At 51.3% G+C, this 13,265-nt stretch overlaps 1 protein-coding gene across 1 annotated transcript in view; it reads left to right on the top strand.

Moving 5' to 3' along the window:
* Positions 1 to 12,851, top strand: part of Sdk2 (sidekick cell adhesion molecule 2) — a 280,717-nt gene extending 267,866 nt beyond the window's left edge. The window contains exon 45 of the mRNA XM_075990014.1: positions 8,582 to 12,851. Coding sequence (XP_075846129.1) covers positions 8,582 to 8,935 — 354 coding nt within the window. The 3' untranslated portion in view covers positions 8,936 to 12,851. The remainder of the gene's footprint in view (positions 1 to 8,581) is intronic.
* The last annotated feature ends 414 nt before the right edge of the window (positions 12,852 to 13,265 follow it).

Genomic DNA, 13,265 nt, shown 5'->3' with positions numbered 1-13,265 from the left:
AGCGGGAATCAGGTCTTTCAGGTTTTCACGGTGTTCTTGAAAACCAAGCATTTGGCGCCACTGTAGAGAACCCAGGTTCCAGGAGGCTGTGCTAGAACCCTGGCATCTCAGAGACAGGAGTGCCTGGGAAGACCCCGAGACCATGGTGTAAGAGAACACCTACCCCATGTGTAGCTTTGCATCCCTTAAGATATAAACTATTTGCCTGGATGCTGGTAAATAGCCAGATCCCCAGGTTCTTAAGTGTCATCAAAGGGACCCTAGGCAAGCAGCTTTGCCGCTCTGTAATTACCAGGAACACGGGACCCTGATTCATCTGGATGGCTTTCTTCTATACTTCTAGGATTGGCAGCCATGGGAACTGTGTTTCTGCATTATCCCGGGGCTTAGAGCAGCTCCAGCAGAATCATAGAGGGTGGGGCTGTCTCTGATTTCTCTCAGATTTTCCTGCCTCTCTGGTCCTGGGAATGGAACTTAGGGTCCCCCAGATGCTAGATAAGAATTTTACCCCTGAACCACATCACTGGCCTCTGCCTCGTTTCTTGAAACTACTCTCAGGACATGGAGGTGATGGAGACATGGCTGTGACCGCCAGGTGCTCCTTCGGATCTGCAGGGTTTAGACCTGGATGTACAGTAGCTGGCCTTATCCCTCTGGCACCCTTGTTACACACATCTGGGAACCCTCCCTCCGAGAGCTCTCTGGGTGATCAGTCAGGGTCTAGAGTGTAGCATATCCACCCCCAATGATAGTCCTGGGTAGATGACAGATGCGGGTCCCTGATGATCAGCAACCACTCCCCCTCAGTGTCATTGGCTTTTAGAGAATCACTCCCTCTTTGAGCTGTCCCCTCCCCCAGGTCTCCCATGTGTGAGCCTGTATGGCCAGCCTGGCTTATACTGTGAGTCCCGTTCTCCACAACTGGTGCGAATGCATCCCGCCTCTCTCCTGTGAGACAGTGATAAACAAAGCATCAATTTGATTTAAAAATAAACATATATGATGAGATGCAGTGTAAGAGAGGCCGCCAAGCATGATGTGGGTGAAGGGTGAGAGGAAGAGACTGACTTTTCCCAAGGACCCACGGCCGTGCCTCTAGAGATGCTAACGAAAAGAGCCCCGAGCACAGTTAAGGCACACACAAAGAGATTTGCCTGTGACGTGTTTGATGGACTGTCTCAAAATGCAGCCTGGCTGTATTCCAACTCCATTTTCAAAATAACAGTAGTAAAAAAACACCGTATTTAGCACACAAACACGTGCCAGTGGAAAAGAAACGCCGAGCCCACCGTGTGTGCCTTCTGATTTTGAGCTCCAGCTCCTAGCAGTTTCATGGTTGGGCAGCTTCAAGCTCGTTTGAAAAGAATTAAACCTATGTGGAAAAGTATAAAGAAAATGTGTTGGACCAATCATATCCTATATGACATTTATTGAGTGTGTGGAACACTTACTAGTTGTTAGCATGGGCTCCAAGAATTGGGAGTGAATGATACTGCTTGGTCCTCAGAGTCCCTAGAAGGTACTGGTGGCATTATGACCACTTCTAGACTAATACAATAATTGAAAGAGTGAGTGGGTGTGGGGGTATCACACATATATAATCCCCCAACAAATTCAGAGCCCCCAACTCCCTTTTATACCTTCCCTAGTATAATTTGACGTAGGTCAGGCACATTGAGGAACTCAGTGCAGACTCAGAATCTTTGTGACGTCCTGTTACGGTCTGGAAGGCTACCTATGCATAAGTAACCACGTGTTTCAATTCCCACCCACCCATCACGGGACCAGAATGACTAACTGTAGGAAGAAGGGGTTGTCCAAACTTCTCTCTGCTTCCTGTAAGGTTTGAAGAAGTTGAAACAAGGAAAAGAGACCTGGGGGAAAGGTCACTGCCCAAAGGCATGCAGTAGAGGGATGCAGGGGGTGGGGACAGGGGTCCGAGAAGAAGCTGGCATTCAGTCTGGTATGTACAGGTCTGGGCCAGGCACAGAAGGAGCCATGTGGGTCTGAGTCAGGTACGAGGTCCCCTTCCTGCATGGCCTCTGCCTGCTGCAAATGTCTAGGATGCTTCTGTCCAGTTTTGTTTAGGGTCAGCTAAGGCTTTGTCTGTCTCTCATTCTCCTTAGCCCAAAAAGAAAGGTCTCTAGGGCAGAAAAGCTTGCCATGACTTTTCCATGCTAAGCCCCCTGCCTTATGCATCTCATTTAGCATCCAACAGCCCCACCGTGGTAGTGGGTTGGTCTCCCACATAGCACTTGGGAATGTGGAGACTTGGAGATAGAGATGTCAAGCATCTAGCTCCCGGTCACAGAGCTCAGGAGAACAGGTCACTGAGACTCCGTCTACATCCTGCCGACCCTGAGGACAACATCCACCCCAGACCTATCTCAGGAAGCTCCCTCAAGGCCACTGACCACAGACATCCCTGACAGCTAGGCATCGTAGACCATCACTTTACCTGCAAGGGCACAGGTTGGGAATTCACATTGACATTGTCTAAGCTGATATTTTTCAAGCTGTTTTCCCTCAGGGAACCCAGAGCTCTGACAAATGATCCCTCAAGGGGACATCAGTGGAGTCCTCTGACGATTCTCAGGAGTCCCTTTAGCATGGCGTCACCCTAGCCCTGCAGAAGGCAGCAACTCTGCCTCTGAGGTCAGCACATCCAAGGGGCAGGGGCAGAGCACTGTGCCCAGAATGTGGTCAGGTTGGACAGAGCCCCTGGGACCCCAGATGAGGGAGGGAGTCACTTCCAGTCTCTTAGTCTCTGAAGGACCTACTTGTGTCCTCAAAATACACACACACACACACACACACACACACACACACACACGCACGCACGCACGCACGCACGCTCACGCGTCTGCCTGGTCTCAGATCTCAAACATGTCTCAAAGCCCTGGGTTACTTCTCATCCTACACCTTTGGAGATGAGCAGAGAAGCAAGGGGCTTTGTTTCCTCTTTTGGGTTTCAGCTTTTTCTCTGGGGTTGGTTTTCCATCTGGGTTCCTCCCCCACTCCTATCCCCCAGCCTGGCATCTGCCCTCCTGCTCATGAGACCCGGGAATAGCTGATTGAATGGCTCTGAAGAGCTGTTAAGAGGCCAGGGAACTGAAGCAGTCGCTTGATGGCCTGACAGGCCGGGCGCTGAAAGCCCCCTTTGTGCTTGCCCGCTCCTGGGAAGCTGCATTCAGTTCCTGAGAGAGAGCAGAAAGCTGTCATTGGGGCCCCTGGTCCCCGCGCTCCTTCTTTTCACCCCCCGCCCCCACCCTGAGAAGAAACAGATGTTCAGGGAGGTGGAGGCGGGAACTGCTCTGTTTGTCTGAGGCAAAGACCACCCCCCTTCCTCCTTGGCCTTGGGGAGCTGGGGGAGGGGCTGGCCAACAGCTCTGACCCCACCTCCTGGGCACCCTCTCTTCTAGCCTTCCCATCTGTCAGGGCTGCTGTCCCAGAGGGCCAGGCATCCAGTAGGTGCTCAACAGAGAACCTCCGCTGGTCTGTGGTATGAGGTGATGTCGATGAATGGGCTTTCAGATTTGGCCCCAGAAAAGCCAGAGAGGACCCACCCCATCCCCAAACCAGGCCCACCTACTGTGGGTTAGCAGGGGCTGGGTGGCTGCCCCGTTCTGGTGACATCACTGAAGCAGCTTCCAATCCCTGGCTGCTCCTGATCTCTCCGAAGGGGGCTCTGAGTCCTCCCATTGAAGCGCCGGCCCTGCCCCAGTCTTTCTCCCCAATAATACCATTTACTTTATTTTACCCTTGCCTGCTTTGACTCCTTTTGACTGATTAGCCGCAAGCTACCATTTTACAGACCAGTCCCCCAAGCTGAAAACCTGTGTCGGCTACAGACATGCTAGCTAGGGCCAGGACACCACCTCTCACCCCAGAGGCTCAGGCATTGTAGGAGTGGCACACACTGATCTGGGGCTTTTCCTCAATGACTGGACTACAGCATCACTCTATCCCACTCAAATCCCCAAGACTGCAGCCCCTGCAGAAGGCAGCAACTCGGCCTCAAAGGCCAGCACATTCCAGGGGCAGGGGCAGAGCACTGTGCCCAGAATGTGGTCAGGTAGGATGGAGCCTCTGGTAGCCCAGATGAGGGAGGGGATCACTTCCAGTCTCTTAGTCTCTGAAGAACCCACCTCTTTCCTCAAAATACACACACACACACACACACACACACACACACACACACACACACACAAATGTATGGACTGGGCCTTCTAGAGGAGAGATACCCTACCCACCCACCACCCCCACCATCACCCCCAGCCTCCCGCCTCCGGGCATTATTAGCCTGGCCTCAGCATATGGAACCCTCCTGTCTATATGTCTTTTGTTCTGGGTAGGCAGCTGGGCAGACACACACACACACACACACATACACACACACACACACGCACTCACGGCTCACATTGTGCTGCTTTGAATCCATGGAGAATTGACTGAGGGCCTGTCCATTGTAGGCTCTACCTTCCTGGGGAAGATGGCTACTGAAGGGGGCTAACGGGAGAGGCTAGGGCTGCAGGGGGTGGGTAGGAGGGGAGGGATAGCAAGGAGGGGTGAGCCTTGTAAATTAGCAGATGTCTGGGGAGCATTTGTCTCCCTGGCAGGCGGGAGGGGGCTCTCATTCCCCTCTAGGAGCTCCAGGTGGGAGTAAGAGCAAGTTAAAAGCAAGTGTGGGTTTCAGAAAATCAGGGTGATCTGAGCTGAGGTCCCAGCAAAACCCTCCCTCCCTCTCTCTCTGCACTTGGTCCACTTCAGCACTCAGCAACAGCCCTTACATCACTCATGCCCATGCATTGGAACAACAGGGCTTCAGCACACAGTCAGTACATAGTACCAGGACCTGTGCATCAGCAGTACTCATTGGGCCTCAGCATCCTCGTTCCTTCACATAGCATTGGTACTCACACAGAACAGACGCTTACACAGCATCAGTATCCATGCAGCATTAATACTCAATAGTAGTCACGGAATCAGTGCTCAGTCACATAGCATGAACTATCACTCAGCACCAGTACCCATGAAGCGTCAGTACTCACCCAACACCAGTACCCTGCAGCAGTAGCACTCATGCATCAGAACTCACATAGCACCAGTGCCCTGCAGCAGTAGCACTAATGCATCAGTACTCACTCAGCACCAGTGCCCTGCAGCAGTAGTGCTCATGCATCAGAACTCACATAGCACCAGTGCCCTGCAGCAGTAGCACTAATGCATCAGTACTCACTCAGCACCAGTGCCCTGCAGCAGTAGTGCTCATGCGTCATCAGTACTCACATAGCACCAGTGCCCTGCAGCAGTAGCACTAATGCATCAGTACTCACACAGCACCAGTGCCCTGCAGCAGTAGCACTAATGCATCAGTACTCACATAGCACCAGTGCCCTGCAGCAGTAGCACTAATGCATCAGTACTCACTCAGCACCAGTGCCCTGCAGCAGTAGTGCTCATGCGTCATCAGTACTCACATAGCACCAGTGCCCTGCAGCAGTAGCACTCATGCATCAGGACTCACATAGCACCAGTGCCCTGCAGCAGTAGCACTAATGCATCAGTACTCACACAGCACCAGTGCCCTGCAGCAGTAGCACTCATGCATCAGTACTCAGCACCAGTGCCCTGCAGCAGTGGTACTCATGCATCAGTACCCTGCAGCAGTAGCACTAATGCATCAGTACTCACACAGCACCAGTGCCCTGCAGCAGTAGCACTAATGCATCAGTACTCACACAGCACCAGTGCCCATGCAGCAGTAGTACCCATGCAGCAGTACTCACCCAGCACCAGTGCCCTGCAGCAGTAGCACTAGTACCCACGTAAGATCAGTACTCACAACACCAGAACCCATAGAATCAGTACTTGCACAGCATGGACATTCACATGGTGACGGTTCCCATGCAGCGTTAGTGCTCACAAACACCAGTGCTACATGGTGTCCGTACTCTGGTAACATGCGCACGGAGGCAGCCTTAGGAAGAACAGAGGTGTGAACACTCATTACAGAGATGCCAGGCCAACAGCTCCTGCCTCCAGGAGCACCTGCCTGAGAAGACACCATAGCTTTGCCTCTCTTTTTTTTTTTTTTTTTCTTTTTCGAGACAGGGTTTCTCTGTGGTTTTGGAGCCTGTCCTGGAACTAGCTCTGTAGACCAGGCTGGTCTCGAACTCACAGAGATCCGCCTGCCTCTGCCTCCCAAGTGCTGGGATTAAAGGCGTGCGCCACCACCACCCAGTTGCTTTGCCTCTCTTGAGGGTCTAGACGTCACAGAAGACTTTGTCCCTAGAACGCTCCATGTGTTCCATCTCCTGTGTCTCAGGGAACAAAGCCACTTCCAATTTCTCCACTATCAAACAGGATGCAGTGGGTTACCCCAAACTCCCTGGTGTTGGCCAAGTTGGGTTTTGTTGGCAGAACTCTCCCTGGCATGTGTGTTTTCCTTAGGTTGGCATAAGTAGTGAACTGGGCAGCTAGGGACACTGCTGGGCAGGAATGAGGAAGGCAAAGCATGCGGAGGAGACAGGCAGGCTTGGTGGCATCCTCTGAGCTGCACGTCGCTAAGTGTGCCTTCCACCCCTTCCACCATCCGAGCTGGTCTCTTCCCCTGAGTCTCCATCTGTTGTCTTATTCCCTCTCAAAACATTGCTGGAAGCTGGGGGTGGGGGAGGAGCGGGTGATAATTTTAGTTCCACAATTGGGAGTTTACAATTCAGATTGACTTGTCTCCTGCAGAAGACGCATGTGCACAGAACTGCAGAATGTCATAGCGGAGTTAAGAATAATTGAATAGCTTATGGGGGCGGGTAGGACCTCTAAAGTCATCACAGGAGAATTTGGAGCTTTTCTTGGCGTTTAAAACTCTTTCTCGAGTGTTTCTGTGATTCACATACATATGAGCTTAGCAGCCCGGAGAAGTCAAAAGAGGGCAAACCCAGGTCCTCTGGAAGAGCAGGAGATGCTCTGACTGCTGAGCCATCTCTCCAGCCCATGTTGGCATGATTTTCACGATGATTTCCTGACTTCAGCTTGCTTTTACCCTGAATCATGTATTCAGGGTGGGCACCTGCATTTTCACTGCCCTCGGGGGTTCCCAACTCTTAATCTAGCTCAAACTTTATCTCTTGTCACAGAGTACAGGGGTGGCCCAGGTTAGAATGTTTCTTGGGGCTGGAGAGATGACTCAGTGGCTAAGTTCTCTTTCTGAGAACCCAGGTTCAATTCCCAACACCCACACGATGGCTTTCAACTGTCCATAACTCCAATGCCCGGATTCATTGCCTCTTCTGACCTGTAGACACCAGGCACACACATGCTATACAGCCATACATCTAAGCAAAACACTCATACACATTAAACCAATCTTTTTAAAGACTTCTTTTTTTTTAATTTTTTTTATGGTTTATTTAGCTTTATTTTATGTGCATTGGTGTGAAGGTGTCAGATCCCCTGGATCTGGATTTTCAGACAGTTGTGAGCTGTCATATGGGCGCTGGGATTTGAACCCGGGTCCTCGGGGAGAGCAGTCAGTGCTCTTAACCGCTGAGCCATCTCTCCAGCCCCAACCAATCTTTTAAAAGAATTGATGGATTCTTTTGATAGGGTAGCAACTTGTCATGGATGGTCAGGATTCAGAAATGGAAACTGTCCTTAAAATCATTGTGCTAAGTCAAGGAAACCAGATGCAGCTGGGCATGACATCTGTGATTCCAGCACTCAGGAGGCTGAGGCACGAGGATTGTCAGACCCTTGAGGCCAGCCTGGGATATATAGTATGTTCTAGACCATCTTGGACTAAACAATGAGGCTGTTTCTCAAAAAATAATGAACTAAAAGAAGGCACTAGACATAAAACCATATAGTGTGGACCCATCTGTATGGAGAATCCAGAACAGACAGGTGTTCCTGAAGAGAAGTGTGGTTGTGTTGGGGAGGTGGGGGGATAGAGAAAGAGGGCTTAATAGATCCAGGGATGTACTTCTGTGTGATCAAAATACCTGGAGCTGGATAGACCTAATGGCTCACTGTGTCACAGACTAAGCAGTGCTGAACGGTTCACTTCAAAATGGTTGACTTTATGTTAAGTGAATTTTATTTCAACTGGGAAGAATAAAGGTTAGGGTTTGAGTGTGTTGGTCCGTCTGTCTCGGTGGTGTAGGTCTGAAATCCTAGCTATCATGAGGCTAAGCAGGAAGGATGCAAGTGAGTTAAAGGCCAGCCTAGGGAAACCCTGTGTCAAAATGATAAACTAGAAAGGGAGATTGGGTGTGATTCGGCGGTAGAACACTTGCCTAGCATGAGTGAGGCCCTGGTTTTCAAGCCTTAGTACTACAAAGGGAAAAGATGGCCTTCTAGTCCTGGACAACACTTGATGGTAGACATCTCATACTTGCTCTCCCTGAAGGGAGAGAGAGGGGGACATGAAGGGACACTGTGGTAGCCATGGTAGCGAGGGGTTGAGATGTTCAAGATCCAAGGCCTAAAAGAGGTAGAACCAAGAATGGAGCTAGAATGCTGTACCTTTGAGCCCTGACCTCACAAGGACGCTGACACCCCTGGTTCTCTGTCCTCCTAGGGTAGCGACAGCGAGTACGAAGTGGACACGAACCCCCAGAAAGCCCACTCCTTCGTCAACCATTACATCAGTGACCCCACCTATTACAACTCGTGGCGACGCCAACAGAAAGGCATCTCCCGGGCCCAGGCCTACAGCTATACAGAGAGTGATTCTGGCGAACCTGACCATGTCACTGTCCCCAATAGCAACAGCACCCAGCAGGGCAGCCTTTTCCGGCCCAAGGCCAGCCGGACTCCAACGCCCCAAAACCCCCCAAACCCCCCAAGTCAGCAGAGCACCCTCTACCGTCCCCCCAGCAGCCTCGCCCCTGGTTCCCGGGCACCCATAGCCGGGTTCTCATCCTTCGTTTGACATCAGAAGAGGAAATAGGATGAAAGAAACAACACCAAAATCCTCCTTTGCCACTTCTCAAAATGCCTGCCAGAAAACACACAAGAAACTCCCACCAAGACATCGGATCAACTTTTCACCTCTCGAGTTTATTTTTCCAGAGATTCCAGGGCCAGCAAAGCTGGTGTGGAGGAGGCGGGGGAAGAAACCCTTGGGACTTGGACGTGTGTGACCTGCAGCAGCTTCACATCCTTGGGGTCCATTGTGCAGTGTGGAGGGCTGGAGACCAGTCACTTCTACCGAGGACAGACGGGCTTGGGACTCTGGAGAGAGGGGGCTATAAGGCAGGTGGGGCTGAGAGATGGAGATGCAGCCAACTTTACCCTTCCCAGTGGGCTAGATCTTGTTATCCTTGCTCCTCTGCAGAAAGGATGGGTGTCCCCAGAGGTGAAGCCTGCCTGTTGTCTCCTGGCAGGTGTCTCATGCCTTGCCAGCCTCCTGCCCGGCCTCAACACCCTCCAAGGGCTCACCGCCCTTGTTCAACTTCTCCACCAAGCAGTTGGTTTATTTGGGGAGGGGGGGAAGAAAAAGCAAGGGGTGAAAATCCACTTAGCAACTTCCTCATTACTGGAGAGAAAAAAAAAGCAATTTAAAAAAATTATGAATTCAAGGAAAGAGGGCCTGAGGGCTGGGAGAGAATCCTTACACAGCTGCATAACTGAGCCCTGCCTCCTGTCCTTTGGATTCACTTCCCTGAATGCCGATAAGGAGAGGTGACAACTGGGAATGTCCCCTAAGGTGCTGGCTTCACACTAGGGCCAAGCGTTAAGGAGGTGTCCTGCAGGAAGTCAGAGGTGCAAGGATGAAGCCTTGACTGTTTTCTTCCCATCCACCAGCCTAACACAGAGAAAGGGAATGGGGTCAGGGTGTGGGGGCTTAGGATAGGAAGCTCAGCTCAGCCCCCCCAGCTGCGTAGGAAGGTTGTACGCTCAGATATACCACCCCACACCCTCTGAATGTACACCTTCCGGCTAACCACGCACCTGCCCCCATGAGCCTATAAGGAAAAGGGTCCAGGAATCCCTCCCAAGAGGATACCCTGGGACTTCTTTGCCCAGCATTTTCACTTCAAGATCTGTGCACCCCGTGTCTCCTCCCACAGGTGCCCAAAGGGTGGCCCAGTCCCAGGTCCTGAGGCTTTACAAAGAATCAAAGATCACTTGAACCCCTTCTAACTTCTCCCAGGCTAGGTTCAGAGAAGCCAGAGCTGGGATGGACCCACGAGGGGCCAGACAAGAAGCTCTGTCCGAACTGGACATGGCAGTTGAGATGCCTGCTGGTCAGCCAGGAGAGGCGGGTCAGATAGGATCAAGGGACAAGAATAGCTGAGAGGAGGGAACGCTGTTACTCCCTGGAATGTTCTGGAAAAAAGCCGTGGGGTGGGGGTGCTGAACTTCACGTCAGCTTTAAGCATCTAAAGCAAGGGTTTGGGGAGGAGGTTTTCTGATGTCCTGGGCTGGCTGAGGTCCTTGGGGACACTAACCAGCCCCTTGACTGAGGCTCAGCCCACTGCTGGGAATGCATGACTACCTCCTTCAGAGGCTCCAGTGGGGCCTGTCCAGTTCAATAAAGGACCAGCTTTGCTGGGAGTACACACTGAAGTTACTGCTGGCCCTATCAAGAGGCCCAAGTTGGGGAGCCTATGGCTTTCCTCAGGAATCCCTAATTAGTCACTGCTAGTTCTCACTGGTCAGGGAGATGTGAGTCAGAGGCCTTTGTAAAGGACACAGGCTACTGGGGGAGGTGGGGCTCCTCCCTACACACCTGCCCCCTGGGATAGGTGACCCAGGAAATGTCAGAAGCCAAGTCAGCAGGCTGGTGACCCAACTGCTGTTTGTGAACAATGGCTTTTCGCAGTGACCTCTCCTAAGCAGGTCCTAAAGATCCTAAGCCAGGAAGTACAGCCTTGTTCCCCAAAGGACAACAAAGGGCCAGAGGCCTTGCCCCTCTGGGGAGTCAGGTTCCCAGGGCTACCTTGGACTTTGTCAGTCAGCTAGACCCCCACCCCTTCAGCATCTGGCATCTCCAGAGCCACACACATGCAGACGCTGCCTGAGCTCGCACTGCCACGCTTACTTTTCGTCCTTCATGACTGTTTCAAACAGCTTCATCTTTTCCCCCCTGTCTTTAGAGGCTTTAACCATTGAAGGGTGTTCCCAGTTTACATTAGGGAATTATTAGCCTAGCCCAGCCCAGTGAGGGAGCGTTAGAGAGGAAGCAGGAATTGGTTGTTTTTTTTTTTTTTTTTGCTTTTTTGTTTCTTTTTTTAAAAAAAAAAATGTGTGTGTGTGTGTGCACGTGTGCGTGCTTGTGTGTGTGTGTGGTGTTGCACATAACAGCAATTTTCCTTTGCCTTTAATGAATCACCTGGTGCACTGAGATCCCCTCCCCCTTCTGTGTGCTCATTGGAACCCTTGCTAATGTCCATGTGCACCTGCAAACGTGTGTTCATGTACAAGCATGCAAAGATATGCACAGAACATACATGGATGTGTAGTAGCAAAGGGCCTCTTGCCACGCTCTCTGATGTGCCTCATCTCCAAGAGGCACAGGTAGCCTGGGTCACTGGCATTTGGAGTATCACTGGGACCTATTGCCCAAGCAGCTGGGCGCATCACGAACTGTAAGTCCTTGATGAGCCTAGGATAAAAGTCTCTGTTCAGTCGCTACCTGCCCAGGGGGATTATTGCCTCCACCGCCCCAGTCATATCTGGACACCTAGTAGGTTTCCAGCTATGGAGCTCTGGGTTGTTTTATGATATCTCCGGGCCCATGTTTACATTTCTGCTGAGCAGTGGAAGGTCCCAAGAATTCCACCCAGACATTGTGGTGGGTGCCCACCCTGTGTAAGGCGGAGCTTTCAGTTTCCTCAGCCATTAAGACCAGGGTTACTGCGTTGTCTTGTGACTCAGTGAGAAACAGGTTCACAGAAGGACATGCCGAGCTTGTCCTTTTGGTGTTGCTTCTCTCTGTGCCCTGAGGAAATCTGCAATGTATTCAGAAGCCCACGCTTAGCATGCTGGGGCTGCTCTTTCCTCTCCTGGCAGTGCCTCCTGCATTCTTGCAGGCTCTGCACCCAGATTGCCAAGACTAACCAAATAGCCGCTCTGGGTTCCAGAAGCATCTTCCTCCAGAGAGCTGCAGGGAGTTTACAAACCCACGCTGCCTCTCCCAGGCCCTCTCCACCCCAAACCCGACACTGCCATGAGTCAGAGGGAACAAGGAAACAGCCAGGCTGCCTCTCCAGCCTGTGCTCCCTGAGGCCTTCTGTCTTCGTTGTCCATGCTTACCCTGGACAGCTTTTCTAAGGGTGCCAGAATCTCGCAGTAGGCGGGCCTAGGCAGGGACTCCCCTCGCCTTCTCACATGGCACAGGGAAGGTGTCACATTGTGCAGCCAGCCAGGTGAACCATCGGCAGGGGAAGGAGGGGACCCACGAACAGCCACCACCAGCTCCTGAGTGCCTCTGTGGTCCCATACTGGGACACCAACCCTAACCAACACCTTGAGCACAGGTGCCCCACCCCCTTGGGACAGTCCCCCCGCCCCGCTCCTCTGTTTCCATAGAACCAAATCCAAAGCATTTAAATGTGTTACCTTTCTTCACCCATATAGACTCCCAAAACGAAACTCCATACAAATCTTTATTTTTTGATTTAAAAGCTATAATGAAAAATTATGGGGAGAGTATTCATTATGGCAGGTGTCTATCTGTAAGAAAAAAAAGTATATATCTATATGTCATATAGCTTGTTAGCAAGTTTATTTTTTAAAGGAAAGGTAAGAAAGATTGATTTGAAATATATACCATGAGAAGTCCCATGTCCTGTCAAACTGTCAGTATTTTATAAATAAACTTTTTCTTTTGGAGTTGTGAAGTGGCCGTCCTTCTCCTCACTAGAAATCGTGTTCCTCAAATGTTTGCTTCTATTTCTAGCCACGTGGGGATTGTACAAAGCGAGCCAAGGGCAGGAACCACTGCCCTGTTAATTCATCAGCAGGTGGTCTCAGACCTTTAAACAGAAGATCCCGCTTTAGGCTGGGGGTGTAACCTGGTAGTAGGACTCAGTCCAGCGTGCAGGTTGAACCCATGTTCAATCTCGGGACGAACGTGTTGTTTTAAGTTTGGAGGATAAGAGCCCCTCAGATATGTGATGCAGCTGATAATCGTCAATAATGATGGCAGCAGGGGGTGGGAGAGATGTCTCGGTGGTGGTTAGGAGTGCTTGTAGCTATTGCTGAGGTCCCAAGTTCAGTTCCCACTACTCACATGTAGGTGGAGGCTGCTTGTT

The sequence above is a fragment of the Microtus pennsylvanicus genome, chromosome 11 (genome assembly GCF_037038515.1).
Source record: "Microtus pennsylvanicus isolate mMicPen1 chromosome 11, mMicPen1.hap1, whole genome shotgun sequence".
In the NCBI taxonomy this organism is placed as follows: domain Eukaryota; kingdom Metazoa; phylum Chordata; class Mammalia; order Rodentia; family Cricetidae; genus Microtus; species Microtus pennsylvanicus.
This window is presented reverse-complemented; position numbering and strand designations above follow the sequence as displayed.